We start from the raw sequence: 21,169 nt of genomic DNA on the forward strand, positions 1-21,169 counted from the left end.
TTGACATAGTTGAGGTGAATGGATGAGGAGAAATACATCCAAGTGTAAGACATGCAAAAAAAAATACATTTCCTGTTGCCACCAGGGGGCGCTGTGATTTCAAGTCATGATTTCTGTGTAGATGTCATCAGGCCGGGACTCTTGTCTTACATGCCTAGTTTGGACTCGATTGGACCATGTATGTCCGCGATACAGATGCTCGTGTTTTGATGGCGTTTAATAGAACTTTGACGCCAAGCCACGGCCACACGGTGTAACGAAAAAATAAATCCCTTAATCATTTTTTTTCTCAATCTTGTTGTGATGACACTCATCTGAATTTGAAGTTGATCAGATGAAAGCTCTACGACAAGTACATCAAAGTAAAAATGTGGAATTTGGCTAAAATGGCCACTAAATTCAAAATGGCGGACTTCCTGTTGCTTTTTTCATAATGCTCCTTGAGACTTTTTTTCATGACTGGTCACGATACACCTATGCCCCGATTTGGTTAAAATCCGTTATGTGGAAACCTAGGGGCTGCGTTCCAGGAGGCGCTGTTGAGACATTTTGTTTTGATTTCTGAATGTGCTTTTTGTAATGCAGACTGAGGTGAATTCGACTGTCTGCTTCCACTGACAATCCTAGGTAAGAGGTGAGGAGGGAGGTGATCTTCCACTGCAGAATACTCAGGAGGATGACGGAGGGACAAGAAAGCACATTTTAATTCATTAAGATCCAGAAAACAGGTAGATTAATTGTTCTGACACTGGGTTTAGTGAAAATCCAGTTCCTCACACATCAACTAGAACAGGAGTGTCAAACTCATTTTAGTTATGGGGCCACATACTGCCCACTTTGATCTCAAGTGGGCCAGACCAGTAAAATCATAGCTTCTTTTTTTCCATTGCCGCTCCCACGCCCCTCTGCCCTGTACGACGTCGCATTGATCAGCGTGGGGGGGCGTGGCGGCGGCGGATACCAACATGTCACCAACATAACGCACCCGTCTTGGAACACAGGACTAGGAGTCTGATGCGAGTGAAAGGTGAGGACCGGCGCATGCAGGCTGAGGTGGGATTCCAGCCCCCAGGGGCTCCGTGCACACTACCGCGTACCCCAGTTTAGTTTTTGAACACTGTGTCTTGTTTGTCACTTACCGGCATCTTCTTCTGGGACCAGATTTGATCAATAATCTAACTGGCATCATCATAGGTGCAGACAGCACTAGGGGTGCAACGATTAGTCAACGTCGTCGTCGACGAAATTCGATGACGAGTCGTTGATTACGTCACAGCGTGTGTTTTTCGTGCCGTTAAGCTGAACTAAACGTTGTTTTACCAGAGGTGCTGATGGAAATAGCTGAGGAGTGAGACATATCGCTTCCTTCCTATCTCTGAAAGTCACGCATGTGTAATAGCGACACAACATGGACCAATGGCAGCGTCCATTGCAACATCCTCGCAGGGAGAATTTCACCCTCAACATGGCCCTGAAAAAAAACTACCTGCAATATGTATACAGCCGACCCGATGCACGCTGGTCCGCTCGGCGGACACACATGTGAAGAGGAGGTTTGACATCGTAACGTAAAAGATGCGGACTCGCCTCGGTAAGATAGCCTGTTAGCTAGCTTGCTATATATACATATATACCTACGCAGGATTCTAGATTCCATTACATAATATACGGTTTAAACTTTTTTTTAACTAGTTTAAAAGCATAATGTTATCCTACCGACAAACATATTTTTTAATCACAGCTATGCTATCAAAGAAGACTGAAGTTTTGCTTGTTGATGTTTTTATTGCTGATACTTTCCCTGTCTTTTTGTTAACAGGAAAAATGGATACTTGATTTTTAATTTATTTTTAGTATCAGCACTTGGCCTGTTCTTGGTTAACAGGAAAAACGGAAACTTGAATTTGAATTTGTTATTATCACACTGCCTGTCCTTGGTTTTAAATGGACAAAAACTAGATTTTTCTCTGCTTTTGTGTCAACAGTACCCTAATATGCAGCAACGTTATTTTTAAAGCTGTTGGCTAAATAAGAGCAATTGAGAATTTGTTTCATTTATAATCCGATTAGTCGATTAATCGTTTCAATGATCGATGAATAATCGACTATTAGAATAGTCGTTAGTTGCAGCCCTAGACAGCCCCCCATCGCTCTAATGTGTGACATAGAGAAAATGTTTCACCAGTTTCATGTTCGGGAGAATGACCGCAACTACCTGCATTTCCTGTGTTGGAGAGATGGAGATGTGAACACAAAACCCCAAGAATAACGAATGGAAGTACATCTGTTTGGGGCAGTTTCAACTCCTGGCTGTGCAAATTATGGGACAAATACCTGGCCAAAGAAAACAGTCACTCACATCCAGAAGGATCCCTGTTTATCACAAAGGATTTTTATGTGGATGATGGGGTCAAAAGCACAGACACTATTAAGAAAGCAATCCAGTTGGCAGAAGAGGCAAGGGAGTTATGCTCCAAAGGTGGTCTCCGCCTTCACAAATTTATGTCAAACAGCCATGTTGTCTTATAAAGCTTCCCTTCATCAGAATGTGCGACAGGTACAGAGACCAAAGACCTGACGTTCATTGACATGTCACAAGAGCAAGCGTTAGGGATTCTCTGGAGCATAGGGGAGGATAGCTTCAGATTAAGCAACACCATGAAATAACAACCAGCAACACAAACAGGTGTTTTGTCTATAGTATAGCTTGATGTTATCTACCTGCTGATTTTGAAGATGTTATTGAAACAGAGTTACACCACTTCTCAGATGCGAGCACCCATGGATATGGTCAGTGCACTTATCTGAGGGCCAAGAAACAGAAAGGAGCGATTCACTGTTCTCTAGTTATAGCAAAAGCTTCTGTCTCTCCAACAAAGTTGACCTCCATACCAAGACTTGAGTTAACTGCAGCAGTGGTTTCAGTCACAGTCAGCAATATGCTATAAGAAGAGGTGTGTTAGGCTTATTGCAAGGAGTACTTCTGGACAGATTCAAAGGTAGTTTTGGGGGACATAAAGAATGACTCACGTCGCTTTCACATCTTTGTCGCCGGCCGAGTCCAGAAGATTCGCAGCAGAACAAGCCCCAACAATGGGCTTGTATCCCCGGAGAGGCGGTTGTACTAGTGGCAGAAACTTGGAAAAGTTCTCTGGTTCGTCTCTGGTTCGACTCCACGGAGAAACAACAAAAGACCTGGATTGATCTGTCCAAAAATCCAAGAGAATTCTCCCTACCCTGTCTAGTGCCCCTGAGCAAGGCGCCTTACTCCCTCAACATCTGCTCCCGGGCGCTGCACATGGCTGCTCACTTCTCTGTGTGTCCTGCACCAGATGGGTTAAATACAGAGGATAAATTTACCTACCATTGCATGCGTGTGTTGTGCATGTCTGTGCATGTGTTTGGTATAAAAAACGTATCTTAATCTTAATCTCAGAGGAGAATCCAGCAGACATTGCATCCCAAGTAAGCACTGTGAATGAGCTGATCCCATCTCACTGGTTCACTGGCCACATGTTCCTATGGGAACCAGAACTACCAACACCAAAGGATATGGCGCTGGATCTGTCCCTAGGAGATCCAGAAGTCAGAAGGGCACAGACACTGTTGACAAACACCACAGAACCAAAGAGTCTTGGGGATCATCAGTCCAAAGTGCTCTTCATGGTCCAAATATCTACTGAGTGGGCCACATGGCTTTCATAGTACTGCCATACAAACCAGTAGCAAGTCAGATTTACCTTGAGCCTCAGTGTAGTCTCAAGTTCAACCTGTATCATTGTATCATTGATTAAAAGGCACTGTGGCACACAGAGCATCTCTTTCCAGCTTCTCCTTCTTTTTCTCCATCCTTATCACATCAAAGTAATTAATATCTCATCAATACATGTTTCTGAACCTTGTTCCCCTTCCCCGGACCCTTTGCATTATCGCACGCAGATCCGGGGCCGCAGTTGTGGCCACATCATCATGGATTATGATTTATGGATCGCGTATCAGAGGTCACAATGGTGGATCCAGTATGGCGGATTCTATATCGTGCGTGATGATCATAATAATAATGGCGGATCCTTTATCGTGTTGGCATCAGATAATGGTGATGGACCACGACCGAGGTGACAGCTGATGACACAAAACAAAATATTGTTTTGTGTCTTTGTTATTTTATTGTGAAATGTTACATGCTTTTATTTTGAAACAGTTCCAGAAAGAGATGCAGACTTCCTGTTATGACGGTAACTTCGCTATGGAAAAGTATCATGTTTTAAGGTGTTTAAGGTGTTTAATGGCTTTGTACGATGTTGTACGGTGTTATGTAAGGACAGCTCAAATAAACCACCAAAACATCAGTTAAGTCTCGACCATCATTGGGTATTAATAAACAGTAATACAATATAATATTAATAATTAGGTTTCATAAGTTTATAATGACCTGAATACAAGACGGACAGACAGACTTCTACTTCAGAATTATTCTTAAACATTAGTGGGTCAAACAGTTGTATAATATGCTCTCACTGTCACAGTTTACATTCGCCCATTCACACACATTCATACGGTGCATCTTTGTGCAGCACTTTTTCTAAGGGAAGGGGCCATTTGGGGTCCTGTATCTTCCCCTAGGATACTTCGGCATGCGGAATGGGGAAGACTGGAATCGAACTGCCGACCTTCTGGTTAGAGGACGACCGCTCAAACCCTGGAGCCGCAGACTTTGTTAAGCTGCCCCCCCTCTCACGGCAAGGCGCTGTTTGTCTGTTTATTCAATTATTATTATTATTTAACCTATAACTAAAGTTGGTAGTCAGTCAGTCAAATTCATCATCAGGGTAATGACTGCAGTGTGGACTTGGTAACTATACAGTGAGCGACTCAGTGTGTGGAGAACAGAGGTGTAAAGTAACAAATTACATTTACTCACACTACTGTAATTGAGTAGTTTTTTTGTGTACTTTGTAATTTTTTGAGTAGTTTTTTAAATGGGTAATTTTACTATTACTTATGTAGATTTTGACTGAAGTATTGTACCTCGCTACATTTGAATTACATCCGTTACTGAGTAAAAAAAAAACATAGTTCAAGGCACAAGGCAATTCTCACTGCAGTGGTAGATGCGGCATAGAGTGGATGAGGTTCCCTCACGTGCACTTTCAACATATGAAACTGATCGTAAAGTTTACTGTTCGTGAAAAATATGCGCGACATTCACAACCCTGCACTGGGAGTCACTGAAGAGGGGCTGAAGAGCAACCCACGGCTGCAGAGCTGCGAGTTCCGACGCCTGGCTATGGCGAAAGAGCGATTTTTTTACTGCGCCGTCGTTAATATTAGCTCCGCCTCGCATTTTCCCCTCCGGTCGCGCGCACCACCTGTTATGTGCGCACCACACAGTTTGAGAATCGCTGCGCTACACAGGGCCGGCCCTAACACATTTGGGGCTCTACCCCCCCCCCCCCCCCCCCCACCCTGTCCCCCACAATTTTCAAACAATTTTCCAAGAAAACGGAATTACAACTTTCAGACGGTATTTTGCCCTGTAAGACTGCATTTCTTTTGAGATAAACACAACAAGGATCTCAAGACAGCGTCTCTCAGGAGAAGGAAAACATTCTGTAACGTTTTAGCTAGACCTCAGATAATATGAACTTGTTCACCGTTCAAATTCATTATTTGTCTGTAGCCCTATAGTCAATTCCCTGCTAAGACTCTGCTTTTACCTGAGTTCACTTTATACCACCTGAATAATACCTATGAATGGAAGTAAATGGAGTCCATAACACACTGTCAATTATTTACATAGAATTTATTTAACCAAGGCAGGCATGTAGTTGCTATAGTGATGATTCGCTACCAGAAATAAGATTTAGTTAGATTTAGGCTTTTTAAACTATATTTAGGCCCTGAATAACAAACAGCATCTCACATTTAAAACTGACTTATCATTAGGTAACTAATAATAAACCACACAGAATAATAACTGTCACAAAAATCTCCCTAGTATAAGAAAAACTTTGTGTTCACATGGAATAACAATCACCTGTTACAAACAGGTACATCATACTGGTATAAAAGAAAATACAAAAGCCGGGACTGGAAAACAACAAATAAAACGATCAGTTCAACCCCCCCGTTGCAGGCCTGTTAACTGGATTATTTTTCGCCCAATAATGGGTACTCACGACCACCCCGATAATATTGCCTCCAGTAGGTCCGCTAGTCGCCTGCTGCGTAGAAGTTTGCCTGCCATGTCATAAGAATTTGACTGCTCCGATGACGCTGTCATTGGTGCATGTGAACATAACCTTTGATTTGATTTGATTTGATCCACACGTAGCTAAATGGTCGTCCAACGAGGCTTAATGGAACCGCTAGCGTTCTTTTGAACTCGTTCATGCACAACACTGCCTGAAACTCAACACTGGCCTACCTGCCTCGGCCGCCTGCAAGCAACTCTTCAGCTCTGCTGCTGTTCACTGCACAGCAAGCCTGGATGAGCTCTACTCACCTTGAAATTCAGCTGCTGCTCAAACTCAACAAGAAGTTTGTAGACTAGTGCTCTAAAGGTGGACCAAAGTTTAACCAAAAGTTTAAATATACAGTGGGACAGCGGCATTTAAACTTTTTATTTTAACTGTCATGTGGTTCATGTCTTGACATGTCCTCCCAAAAGTTGATTGATTATTTATTTAAGCCTCGGAAAACACATTGAGGAATAAGACCCTCATTTACAATGGTGCAGAGGGGCAGTTATTAAATGTTGTGTTGACATGTTAAATTTTTAATGTTTGACATGTTTAATGTGATTGCACTTATATTTGTAAAGATTATCCTTTAATTAATTGGATTTATGATCCCTTTTCCTTTTTTGCACTGTATAGGAGCGGCCCCCATCAAGTTATTGGAAGTAACTAAGTAACTTTTACTTAAAGTACATTTTAAATGAGCTACTTTTTACTTTTACTTGAGTAGATTTTTAGATGGGTACTTTTACTTAAGTAAAATTTCATCAAAGTAAAGGTACTTTTACTTGAGTACAATTCAGTACTTTTTACACCTCTGGTGGAGAAGAACAGAAAAGATGGACACTAACTTCTTGAGAGCAGCGATGAGGTACATAGTCTTGGGCAGCAGCAGGTACGCTTGGTCTGTGAGCACAGCATGGATGATCTTCTGCACCACATAGTCTGGATTCAAGATGGGTAGCAGGGTTGGCCACCTGATGGGGACAAGAAAAAGCATTGAGAAAAATCACAACTGCTAACAGTAGCAAGAACTTAAAAAATGGAAGAAGTTCCCCATTTGTCTTGCAAGAAATGTCTCTTTGTAAATCTATTTCAATGGTATTCCTGACAAAATTTTATACATGCAATGATCTAGATTTTGTCACTTGAATGTTTTATGAATTTAAAAGACTGTGCAACAACATTAGTTTTTTTGCCAAGCCAAGCAATAGTTTTACTAGGGCTGCTCGATCAATACAAATTTAATAGTGATTTCGATTATGGGGTCAAACGATCTCCACACTACTATAATCGAGTTGAAACGAGCAGCAGCACATCATGTAGCAACCGCATACCCGCTATTCTCAAGCACGCTCAGACCGGTCAGACCGCATTTCTCCGCACCGGTCAGCCGGTCAGAGAGTGTTAGGGTTGCCATCATTAAGGGTTTGAATAAATGGTTTTGTATTTATATAGCGTTCAAAGCTCTTTACAGTACAGTTTTACATTTACCCATTCACACACACATTTATACAGTGCATCTATTCGCAGCACTTTGTTATTCTATAACCGGGCACCAATATCCTGGTTTCACGGAGGAATAAGACACGCAGCCATCATCGGTATTTACCTGAACCGGAAGTGATTGACCCTATTGCGCACGCTTCAGTCATTTAAATATTAAAGCATAGACTTCAGATAGGGGCACATAATCATTTGAATAATTGTGATTTCGAAATTGTCCAAAAATAATTGTGATTATGATTTTTTCCATTATCGAGCAGCCCTTAATTTTACCCAATTAATCTGGGGTGTCTCATTTAAGAACATTAACATGAAACAGAGATTAGTGACACAGCCTAGTAGCGTGGGATCATGGGAGTTGTTGTCATTACAGTCAGCTTTTCCCAGTCAAGATTGCGACAATGTTCATGTTTCAGTAGCTGAATCATCCTGACAGGTCTGCCACTCTCAAAAAACAAACAGACCTGCTAATAAAATCAAGCTAAAACACTGAATAAAGCAGCTTCATGACTTCAGAATTTCTCCAATGCTTTGGTTGGATACAGGACGTCTCTCAGGGGCTGCGAGCTAAAATGCCACTAACATTTGCTCCGTTTGTGCTCTGATAATCTGCATCCCATGTCTAAAATCCTCCATCTTTGTAAAAATGGGGGCTTGGAACTGCATAAAATTCCCATGTTGACTCATCTGGCAAACATAAACAAAGCTGACACATGAAAGTAGGGGATATGATGTCTAACAGAAAATGAAATGCACCCTTATCTGGATTATAATACAGATTCCTCCATGCTCCAAAATTGTTAAAGCATATGGGAATAAGTACAAAGTGTCCCTACCCTCTCCCCTCCTGAAAGAGGAATAGGCCCACAAACAGCCCACTTTTAACAAGCTCAGGGCTGAGAAGTGTAATGCCGTACTTCATCCTTTTAGTCTTTTGATAACTTTGTAACTATTCTCATGGCATTTGGTTTGAACACAGCATAAGAGTGCAAACTGTCAAACATACACTTAAACTTAAGACATTTTCAGAAATTATCTGCAGCTAAAACACAGAGAGTTGGTTGCCAAGTTAACCCGCAGTTTGCCTTTCACAAATGCAACAATGAGTTCACAACAGCATTAAATCCTCTGCATTATTCAGTCAGGAAGTAACGTATTGACTCCTCTGGGGAGATCACAACATTTTCTTTACGACATAGACACCTGTCTTAATCTGTGTCTTCTACGTGTGTGTCACTGCCTTTTCATGAGGAGATATTTATTTTCTTTTTATTATCTTAATTTTTGTGTTGCGTTTTAGAAGTGTCATAAACCCCACTTTTCTTTGCGTTAAATCCAGCAGAGAATCCCCTGCTGCACTCAAACATCGAAATTATCCTGAATTTTTACGGACTTTATAGTATGAGGCCAGGTGGTAGTATGTGAGTTGTTCAGTGCATGTCTAAAAACAGCCTAAAGAGGTTTCCATTTTCTACAAGAACCTTCCCTCAACATGCTTTGGGCACAAAAATCTGAGAAAAAATGAATCTCCTTGGGAATCAAGCCTGTCTTCAGTTTCTAAGTATTCCAGTGATGAGTGTCTGTACATCTATAGGAACATTGCAAACAGGGAGTGCAAGTAGCCATTTTGCAAACAAAGTTACCATTATTATGATTACGCCTCAAATATAAGACACACAATAAAGAGGGAACAAATCCATTACTAGTAACAGTACTATTTCAACCTTACCGACTTCTCCATATCTCTTATATTGAAAGTCTGCTGGTAAATCATAGCATTCGCATGAAAAAAAAAGTAAAAGTTCTGGTACTTGTCCTGAAGGAGGAGTGGTGAAGCTGGCCACAGCCAGGGAGCAGAGGGAAACTCAAAACGGGTGATTTCCCATTTGGGATACTGCTGATTTTGTTTTAGGGATAGATATAGGCAATTTTTAAGTAGACCTTTTAAACAAGCTCACCAGTGTCAAGTTGTTTAATTTACCAGAATCATTTATCATGTGAATACTGCTCTCAAGTGTGTGTAATGGCTGCATAGATGAACAACACTCTACAGACTTGCTACTGTGTTAGTAGCTCTGTACTGTGTTAAATGCTTTCACCATCCTAGCATGATCACCACAACAATGCCAACATGAAGGTGTTTAGCAGGTATCATGTTTACCACATTCTTATGTAACTATAATGTTAGCATGCTCACATTTACCAATTAAAACACACAGAAGGAAATGTCATTAGTTTTGCAGCGATTAGCAGACATTTACAGAGAATTAATCAATTTCAGAAGCAATTAATCCCAAATTCTAACACCTGACAAGCAGCTGTGAAAAAGTACTGTTTTACACCATAAATCAAGTCCTCTATGTGCCTTGTGTTGGAGCTGTTGGACATGGAAAATAAATGCATTTTGCTATTATTTTTCAGACATTTCGTTAGCAGTGGTGACATCCCATAATTCAAATAACAGCCCTACCCACCCTCAAGATTAAGATTGAGATTAAGATACATTATTTGTCCCAAACACATGACACAGACATGCACAGGCACACTCATGCAGGTAGGGAAATTTAACCTCTGCTTTAAACCCATCTGGTGAAGGACACACAGAGCAGTGAGCAGCCATGTATGGCGCACGTGGAGCAGATGCTGGGGACGTAAGGTGCCTTGCTCAGGGGCACTAGACAGGGTAGGGAGACTCTTGGATTTTTGGACAGATCAATCCAGGTTCGTCTTTTTGTTGTCTCTCCGTGGAGTCGAACCAGAGACGAACCAGAGACCTTTTCTGCCCATAGTCTAAGTTTCTGCCACTAGTCCACCGGCCAACGCGGTATCTTATTAGCCATAATAATTAAGGTCAATTGTGGGATCCCGATATTTGAACCAAAAATTTCCTGTACATTTTTTTCCTGAAATATAAATTGATGTAACTGTTAACTATGGGATGTGTAAGTTACTTGAACATTATGAGAGAAAGTCCTCTATTATGGTTATGCCGATATAAGGTTATTGATGTTTCATGCATTTTCGCAACTCATGCATGAAGACCTTTGCTAAGAGCCAATTTATGTGATAACAAAGACCAGAGAACACGTTAATATATATTTTGAGTGTAGATGTAAACTGTCCAGTGATGTGAAACAATGGAGTCTAAATGTTTGAGATACATAAAGGTGAGCAAGGGGACAAAAAGTGATGAAAAAGCTCAGGGTGTGCACAAATTACCTCGAATTACAGACCCCCAGTTTCTAAAAAACGTCAGCAAGTCTCCCAATACAGGAAATATACAGAATGTCTTGAGTGCTGACTATCAGTTCCACTGGTGTTTGGTAACATTAAAAGGGTGAGAGCGTGGCCTAGGGGATAGAGCGGGTGCTCTGCAACAAGAAGGTTGCCGGTTCGAATCTCACTCTATCCCATCTGCATGCCTAAGTGTCCTTGGCAAGATACTGAACCCCTAGATGGCCCCTCATAAAATGATGAGTGTTCTAAAAATGTAAGTCGCTTTGGATAAAAGCGTCAGCTAAATGACATGTAATGTAATGTAATGTAATGTGCACACAAGCAACTATCTGAACATTTATCTGCCTTAAAATGGGACAGATAAGTCAATGATGTTTGTTACATATTTTAAGCAGGTCAGAGCAGAGTTTGTATAACGTTTTGTGGTTATTTTAGGAAACTCTTGGGTTCAAATGTGAGAAGTAGGAAGTGACAGGCCAGGTGTTTGGCACTGGCGTAAAGCATGTGTCCTGGTGGCTTCAGGGGGCTGATGCATGGATGAAAGCAGGAAGACATAAATAAAGATGGACACAGTCTCCTAACACTTAAAAAAAATAACCCCAGGGCATCTGAGAGTGCACCACAATGGTTTTGCAATGGTATGTTTGTGTATTTGTTTTATGGGTAAGTAAAAAGAGGAAGGAAAGTGTCATTCCAATGTCTACAAGTCTACCATCACCACAGACACCTCTGGCACTATTATGCTTTTGTTGAATAGTTTTTTCAAACTGTAGACATAAATCTTTTACAACACCTCACTACTGCAGTTCTGCTCTCTGCTATAATGCAATATAAAGGGACTGCATAAAGTGTGAACTAAATAATGAGCTAATTGCTGGAGATTATGTTAAATAACTTTAATACTGATGACCTTGTATTTTGCTTCCTTAACCTATTGTGCCATGGAAACTAAAGCCTGGAATGAGAGAAAACTAAAATACACCTCCATGCCACACAAAAAGAAAATATTTTTGATAAACCTTTATATTATAAAGACTCACTGGCAACTTCAGTCTGAGAATTTCATTATTTCAAATCTCAAGATGAATTTCCATCACAACAGCTATATAATACAAAGTGTGTGTAACACAAGACAAATGTATCAATAGAGTAGGTTTTTATCTTCTGTAATATTTATCTCCTCCTCTGTGATGATGAGTCTCTGCACACTGGCCCAGCGATAGCACTGTTTTATGTATTTCTGTATGAATAGATACGGATACGTTCACCTCCATAAACCCAGGACAAGGAAATCTATAGGAAACTATCAACAACGGCTGTGATTACACAAGGACAGAGAATACTAACTTTGAAAAAAAGCCGCAGAGACCATTTATGATTTTGTGATCAAATAAGAATCAACATTTTAGTTAATGGCATCTGAAATGTGATCAGTACGGATGAGTAAAACTGGAGACGTCCTGGCTGCAGTTCTCAGTGTTTCCCCTACCGTTCTACTAGGGGGGCGCCCCGCCCCGCCAACGGCACCTCCCGCCCCCCTTGGAAGATCAACTTAATTATTTATTTAATTTTTTAGAGGGGAAAAACTCCCCCTGGCTGTACAAGACTGATCTCGGTAAGACGGCAAAGCGCAGCATTGCGAAATTCTCAAGCGTGCAGGCGCCTGGCTGTTAAAACAGGCAGCGCATTTCTCAGCGCCGTTCAGCCCGCGATTCTGCTTTCTCCACTTGTTGTATTTAACCGTGAACGCACCTCGCCTCCCCTCCATTGTTGCCAACTCCTCAGTAAGGAAAGTAGCTATTGGCTCTCCTAAAAGTCGCTGAGTGACGCCATCGCCTAATTGGCATAATGTAATGGTCGCTGTAGGCAATACAAAAAGTGAGAAAAAAATCACCTTAAATATGTTTAGAACTACAAATACATTCACTAAACTAAAAAATAATTCTGTTTTTCTGTGATAATTATCTCTGAAATTCCGAGATAAATTCCAAATGAATAAAAAAAAAAAAATGAATGCAATACGCTTCCGTGTTCTTCTGTTGATTCTTTTTTTTTTATCTTGTCATTGAAATATGCCATCACTTCTCAAAATAACTTCATGACTTTAATGCTGTATCTAGACCCACATATATAAATACATTTTTTCCTGTATTATTAAATGTTAGAATATCAAATTGAATCAAAAGGCTGTTATGTAGGGTGGAACTGCTAGCTCTACGTCCAGCCCTCCTCCTTTATCCCGGCTTGGGACCAGCAAAATGATTCAAAAGAGACACTCTGGCAGAGCTAGTCTCCATAACACGAGAAAAAGTCGCTGGATTTGTCGCTAGTAGCTTTCGCCATGAGGATATTAAAAGTCGCCAGATTTAGCGACAAAGTTGCTAAGTTGGCAACAATGCTCCCCTCGCAACCTCAGCCTGAACCCTTATTAACCCCGCTGCGTCTATTCATAATAGCAACCACATAAACCATATCGATGTTTTTAAGAATCTGGTTAGGAAAGGGATGACATTACCAAGCAACACTTTAATCTATCACTGCTTAATCTATTCTCATCTGACCATTGTTCAAAACCGGCAAATCTTACGTGAAAAGATTTGTAATATAGATGGAAGTTTCAAAACGGTAACTTAACACAAACAAGGGTTATGGCGAAGTGCTCAATTCTAACTAGTCCTGTTTGATTGCTGTGGTAAAAGTGATTTCAAGTGGTAGAGAAGTCGTTCAGCTAGTAGGATCTCGACTTTCGTCTTCTTTCACTTCATGCGCATGCTCCATGACGCTTTACATCGATTTGAACCAATCTGCTCCAGCGTTTCTGTGTTTTCTTGACAGGGCTTCGTGATAATTGTAGTTTAGTTAAATGTACAGTTCAGAAATTCAATGTACAGTTCAAAATCATTAAAAGAAACACATTAACATCATGATTCCTTTAAGTTTTTGAGTCCGTGACTACTACCCCCCCCCCCCCCGCCCTCCAAAGCTGTAAACCTAGGGGAAACACTGAGTTCTTATTTATATATATATATATATAAAAATAAACACACACATTAACAAATAAATACTCGGGATGGGAATTGGCAAAAATGTGTCGATTTGATAGTATTGCAATATTTGGGCCACGATTCAATATTATTGCGATTCTTAATATATTGCGATACAGCAAGTATTGCGATTTGATTCTGTGATATATTGCGATTCATGTCCCCCATATAATTCAAAGGCATTACAAAAAATGAGAAAAATAAGACTGCTCAACTCACTTCGAATGTCACATTTAATCCTGTGAACAACATTGTCTTCTACACATTAACTGAAGTGCAAAAACAAAGAAAGGGTAGTGCAAAAATGCGTAGCGACTCGCCTCGCGTAAATGCCTGTAGATCTCATGGAGCAGACAGATATAATAAACAAACCAAATCTCTCGCTTCCGGTCGAAGCCGTACAACTGCGTCTTGATGATGGTAGTGGAATAAACGACAGGACGCCAGCTGTACGGCGATTCCCTATCTTACAGACGTTTTATACATATTATTAAAAATACATATACGTAATAAGTATTTTGTACATAAGTATTCACAGCCTTTGCCATGACACTGAAAATGTAGCTCAGGTGCATACTGTATCCACTGAACATCCTTGAGATATTTCTACAACTTGATTGGAGTCCACCTGTGGTAAATTCAACTGGTTGGACATGATTTGGAAAGGCACACAGCTGTCTCTATTAGGTCCCACAGTTGACATTGCCTGTCAGAGAGAGCAGGCAAGATCATTGTTGATCCTTCCTATCCCGGTCACCACCTATTCCAAAGATTCGGGGTTCCTATATGTGAAAAAATACTTGGCCAATAAAATAATTCTGATTCTGATCATCCGTCAATGAAAGAAGTTTGGAACCACCAGGACTCTTCCTAGAGCTGGCTGCCTGGCCAAAGTGAGTGATCAGGGGAGAAGGGCCTTATTCAGGGAGGTGACCAAGAATCTGATGGTCACTCTGACAGAGCTCCAGCATTGCACTTTGAAGAGAAGAGAACATTCCAGAAGGACAACCATCTCTGCAACACTCCACCAATCAGGCCTGTATGGTAGATTGGCAAGACGGAAGACACACCCCAGTAAAAGGCACATGACAGCCCACCTGGTGTTTGCCAAAAGGCACCTGAAGGACTCTCAGACCATGAGAAACAAAAATGCACTGGACTGATGAAAGAAAGATTAAACTCTTTGGCCTGAATGCCAAGCGTCATGACTGGCAGAAACCAGGCACCACTCATCACCTGGCCAATGCCATCACTACAGTGATGGATGGTGGTGGAAGCATCATTTTTTCAGCAGCAAGAACTTGGAGACTATTAAGGGTCGAGGGAAAGATGAATGCACCAATATACAGAGACATCCTTGATGAAAACCTGCTCCAGAGCGCTCTGGACCTCAGACTGGGTTGAAGGTTCATCTTCCAACAGGACAACAATCCTAAGCAAACAGCCAAGATAACAAAGGAGTGGCTTCGGGACAACTCTATCATTGAGTGGCCCAGCCAGAGCCAAGACTTGAACCCGATTGAACATCTCTGGGGAGATCTTGAAATGGCTGTGCCAGGCTTCTAGCATCATACTCAAAAATACTTGAGGCTGTAATTGCTGCCAAAAGTGCTTCAACAAAGTATTGAGCAAAGGCTGTGTTGGGGTAGAGTAACCAGTGGGTTGTAAATACTTGGGCCCTGCTAGGCCAAGCTGAAACCAGTTTGGCCAGTTTACAGTCTTAATTCACACCTTCCTCAGACAGGCTGGAGCCAATGGTGAGGACAAAGGATTAAAACTTTTGGAGGGAAAACATTCTCCAGCAGGCCTGAGAATCTCCCCCTGGTGGTTGGAAAATGTCCTGAAGAGCCTTCAGGACCCCCGCTGAGTTCCAAGCCCCACCCACTAAGGTCGGAATCCTGACATTCTCATTGGCTGAAAGCCAACTGAACCCTGTGACCACTTCCGGAGGAAGCAAGAACCTGAAGACGTCAACAGACCCCTCCGGGTCTTTCCAGATGATTTAGTTGCTAAAGGGGGCAACCAGAGTTATTTTCTTTCATTTCTTTCATTTTCTTTTATCTTAAGTTTGATCTTACTTTGATAGAGACTATTTTTGTTTTAACTTGAAAAGGCCGTGTACAGGAACTTGCTCGCTGGCCGAGCTCAGAGACTTTCTTTCCAAATCCACAGCGGCATTACCGCTGCTCATCCCTGCAGAAGAGACGAAGCCGAATTCCGTTCCAAGAGCAAGAGAATTCGCTCTATTCGGCCCAGCGCTGACCTCCGTTGCAACCACGAGACACACCGGAGCACCGCTTAAGAGGCCAGGACACTGATTTGTTTTCCAGGAATCCGCCCGTTCGCACGCATCCTGAGGTTTAACGACAGATTCACTGGACTTCCGGAAAATCCGCGCCCCACGCGCAAGCAACACCGCTGGTCACAGTAAGAGGCTTTATTGTCTGGGCAGAGACTAGTTTAAATACTTAGCGTGTCATTTGTTTGATTGTATGTTTGTTGGTAGATCGCTGATCTATTTTTAGCCGTGCTACACGGCGGGCCGAGACGTCACATCCGGTCCCTTTGTTTACTGTGTTTTTGATAAGCTCGCGGTACAGAGCCGGCGCTTCCTTTTTGCGTGTTACCGTCAGAGATATTGTGCGGAGATTTACATCTGTTAAAAGATAAATCTCACGTAACTGGACTGCCTGCTTTGCTAGTAGTTGTCTCTGACGATGTTTCCTGATCTCTCTCTATCTCTCCCTCTCTCTCTCTCTCTTTTCTCCTAAACCTGTTTATACACACATCCGATCTGTATTTAGAATACAGGTCAGGTAACATAGTTAAATATATATTCAGAGAGGCTGGACACATCTGGAAGCCATGCGGCCGAACGCCAAAGTAGAGACAAAGAATTCCCTTTGTCTGAAAATCCCTTTGTGTAATTCATGTGACGACCACCAGTGTGAGCTCCGGCCACATGGTGTCATGAACATAGAGTCCATTTTGAAGAACGCAAGTTAAACCACCATTTTGAGTCTATTATTGCCACACCTCCTCTCTCACTCTCCTCCCATTCTGGCTCTAAATTCAGAGCGGCTCCGCCATCTTGTTTTGTAGTCAACCCGCCATTTTGAGAGTTTTTAGGCCTTGATTCCACGAATCATGATTGGCCGCCATCTTGGTTGTGACGTGACTGCGTCATCGCCACGCCCCCTTCTTCTTTTCTCTCTCTTGCTCTCTCACACACACCCACACAGACACAGAGACACATTGATAGACACAGACAGGGACACACACACAGATACACATAGATGAATACATGTATTTTCTAAATTGTGATAAGCAGCTGCTGTTGTTATCTTTGAAATATGGGAGTTTGTTAAAATGATGAATCATTAAATAACACTAACTGCATTTCACATGCACACACATAGACACACACACACGCAGAGAGACACTTTGACACAGACACACACACATACCGAGACAGACATACATAGGTAGACCGCCGGTTTTACATGTATTTTCTGAGTTGTGATAAGTGCTGCTGCTGTGTTTATCTTTGAAATATCGGAGCTTGTTAAAATGATGAATCATTGAATAACATAACTTTATTTCCCCTTTTTAATAAATGCTTTTGTAATTAAAGTATCTGTAGTCTGTGATTATTTGTGCATATGTATGTGATTGCAGCTGGATTATGATTGCCTGTGCTCGAACTTAAAACCCTTCATTGTTTATTATATAATCATTAATACTAAATATTGAGATTATTAATATAACTTATATCATTGAGACTGATATTTTTATAGATTGAATTGTTGGTCCCTGTAACCAGGGTGGTGCCCCGCGACAATAAGCAATGATTACAGATTTGTATTATTCTTAATTGATAATTGTATTTGTTTTCATTAATTATTTTAACTATTATTAATGGATAACCGTATCATTTCTAATTAAATGTGTTACTATTCTTAATTAATAGCTTTATCATTTTTTATTATTTTTAAGAAATAATTGTTATTTTAATAATCATATTTCATGATTATTAATAATTAGCCAACGTCATTCTACTCCTACTATTGCACAACAGCTGTGAATACATATGTACATGTAATATTTTCGTTTTAACGAAATTTGCAAACATTTTAAAACAATCTGTTTTAACTGTGTCATCATGAAGTATTGTGTGTATAATTTTGAGAAAAAAGTGAATTGAATCCATTTTGGAATAAGGCTCACACACAACGTGTTTGTGGGTTTTTTGTCTCATTGGCCTGCATGTTGAGTGCAATGAATGCAAACATGTCTACGCCAGAATGAGGCTGTGATTGGTGGACTACAAAAGGGGCCTCGCAGCTGATTTGACAACCATTCCATATAAGAAGACTAAAGGTCGCACAGTGGAGCTGCAAGGGTACTCACGTCCTCCTATTCTCTCAAACTGCAACATAATCTCCTTGGTTAGGTGAACCAGCAAGCTTTAGATGTATTATTTGTCAGATAGTAAGAGTGAACTGCTAGTTTATTTTCACCACATTTTCTCCTGTTAGTTAGGACATTTAGATATTGCAATTTAATTTATTAATCTTTGGATAGGGTTAGGTACACTTCAGTGTGAACTGGATGAAAAAACGAGATGAAAATGAACATTCATAGTTGATTTTTTATTGGGATGATTAAGGGTCAAGTGTTTGGTTATGGTAAATGTTTTTGTATTTATATAGCGCTTTACTAGTCTTGATGAGAGAGCACTTTAAAGTAGCTTTACACACACAAATTCATACAGCGCATCTATTAGCAGCACTTCTTGTGTTCTATGAGGGGCAATTAAGCATCTTACCCCAGGACACTTCGGCAACAAAATGGGGAATACTGGGGATCGAACTGCTGACCTACAGGTTGGAGGACGGCCGCTCTACCCCTCAGCCAAAGCTTCCCCGTTATGATTTCATTGTGTAGGATCATATTCGCTTATCGCTCCGCTCACTTTAATACTAAGTCCTGACTGTGAGCGCCAGGTTTCGTGTTGTACTTGGCACAAAATGTTGACGAGTCATTTTCATGATGTTTAAATGCAGCCTCATAAACTCTGGAGCAAATAAAAAATAACTAAGTTACTTCATGTACTGATCAGGTCCTATTATCTAGTTATTAGTGTTTATTAGTTCAAGTGAGAGCAGAGTGGAGAAACTCCAGCTCGGTACAAACCAACTGCAGCTTCAGCTCTGATCACTGAGCAGCTGTGACCAGAGAAACTCTGTACTTCACTGTTCTACTACAAAGTCACTGACCAGTTGCTTAAAGAGAAAAAGCTCTGATCTCAGTGCGTGTGTCGTTCTGAGCGAGTGAGTGGGGGCGGGTATGAGTACATGTAGCCGGTCATTCCGCAAATTAATCATCCTATGTTAATTTTGACAGCCTTAAATTAAAGACAAAAAAGTCACACAGAAATACCTACTTGGTTTGACATCCATCAAACATCCCAGTGTTGATGAAGTATGGACAAACAATGGTGGTCTTGATGCCATCCTTCCCAGTCGCCAGTAGCTCCAGACCCACGGACTCTGCAAAACCTACTGCTGCAAACTTACTGGCACAATAGTCTGCAGGCAGAGGGGTGACAGGGAAAGAAGGAAGCAAGTGACAAGGTCAGTTATGCTCTTATCAAAAACAGGAAATTATTAATTGCTTTGCTTATTTGATATTTTTGTTTTGAGACTAGAATACATTGATGAGACACTCACATGTACCTCAATTCAATATGAATACCTACCCCATTTTTTCACCACCACATAGCAGTAATGATAACTTACAGTTATGATTCTGTAAAACAGCCACAGCTGTTGTAGCATCTGACCTGTACAAGCTTACAGCTGATAAGATACTGTAATCTTTGTGACAAATATTGGTGCAAGGGGAACTAAGTAATGATCTCTTGAGCTACCCATTTAAAACCATCCCATATGCATGATGCCTAATGCTTGCAAGTTTTTCTCAAGACAATGTTCAACCAAGTTAGAAAGAATTGGAAATAAAATTTAAATTGGGATAGAAGCAAAATTCGATGTGTTTTGAAAAGGTTTGGTGACGATCTGCTGTACAATCAACTTTTATGCAAAAAGTATTACAATCTAGCTTGGGCTAGTCAATTACAATTTAAAAGACTTGAAGCCTGTTCTCAGTATAGAAGAAAAACTCATCACAGAAGGTTTAACTTAACAATTAGCTAGCCAACAATCAAAGTTAGAACTGTTGTTTCTAAACAGAAATGGCTTTTCACATGTGCCCTATTGTGCATGTGTATGAGGTCATAAGTGTTCACATGTAATACTCTTTTTTGCATATTAGCTGTTATGTGGAATATGTGAATCAATTATTAAAGATAGGCATTGAGCTGGGGGTGAGGTGAAGGAAGGACGTGGGGGCTGGGGAGGTATTGAAGTGGGGCCAGGGTCTTTATTTACCTCAGCTTAACAAGCCAACAGACTATTATTTATTTTGATCTTCACCCATTTAACCAATTTTAGTTATATGGTTCATTCAAACTTGTGACTGTTTCAAATTTAAATCCCTTTTGTGTTAACCATTAATTAAAAAAAAGGGTTTTACTTTAATATGTAAGAATTATTGATTTAAGACTGGAAAAGAGGCAGGCACTATTAAAGGCTCAGTGGGTAGAATCTAGTTGAAGTTGCATGTTGCAGCTGAATACCCCTCACCTTCCCCTCCCAAACATGAAAAAGAACCTGTAGAAACCTCTAGTTGTCCAAAAATGTGAAAGGTGTTTAGTTGGTCCACTTTGAACAACTGTAAAAAAATATGGCGGCCTCCTTAGAGAGGACCTGCTACCGATGTAAATATAGAAAACAACAATTCGTACAATTTAGTACACACTAGTAAAAACATCACTAGGATTATTTTATATTCGATTTCTGCCAATAGATCCCTTTTACCTTAATCTTAAACACTGGACCTTTAACCAAGTGTACCAATCAGGCATCTTCAGTGCCACACCCAAAAAGAATGAAGATTTTTTTTCAGAGTAAATAGATTTCCCTGGAATTTTATTTAGATCCTGGTTAACATATGGAGTTCCTGCAAAGGTGTCTATGACCTTACGCAACTATTAACAGGTTGAGTAACCTAACAGGAAAG

General features: G+C 40.8%; 1 protein-coding gene across 2 annotated transcripts in view; it reads right to left on the reverse strand.

Annotated features, from left to right (window-relative positions):
- LOC133967929 (epidermal retinol dehydrogenase 2-like) overlaps positions 1-21,169 on the reverse strand; it is a 51,456-nt gene that overhangs the window by 19,358 nt on the left and 10,929 nt on the right. For both annotated transcript variants that reach the window (XM_062403636.1, XM_062403637.1), the window contains exons 5-6: positions 19,473-19,617; positions 7,091-7,216 (exon numbers count right to left, since the gene is read on the reverse strand). In XM_062403636.1, the coding sequence (XP_062259620.1) occupies positions 7,091-7,216; positions 19,473-19,617 (271 nt within the window). The remainder of the gene's footprint in view (positions 1-7,090; positions 7,217-19,472; positions 19,618-21,169) is intronic.

The sequence above is a fragment of the Platichthys flesus genome, chromosome 14 (genome assembly GCF_949316205.1).
Source record: "Platichthys flesus chromosome 14, fPlaFle2.1, whole genome shotgun sequence".
In the NCBI taxonomy this organism is placed as follows: Eukaryota; Metazoa; Chordata; class Actinopteri; order Pleuronectiformes; family Pleuronectidae; genus Platichthys; species Platichthys flesus.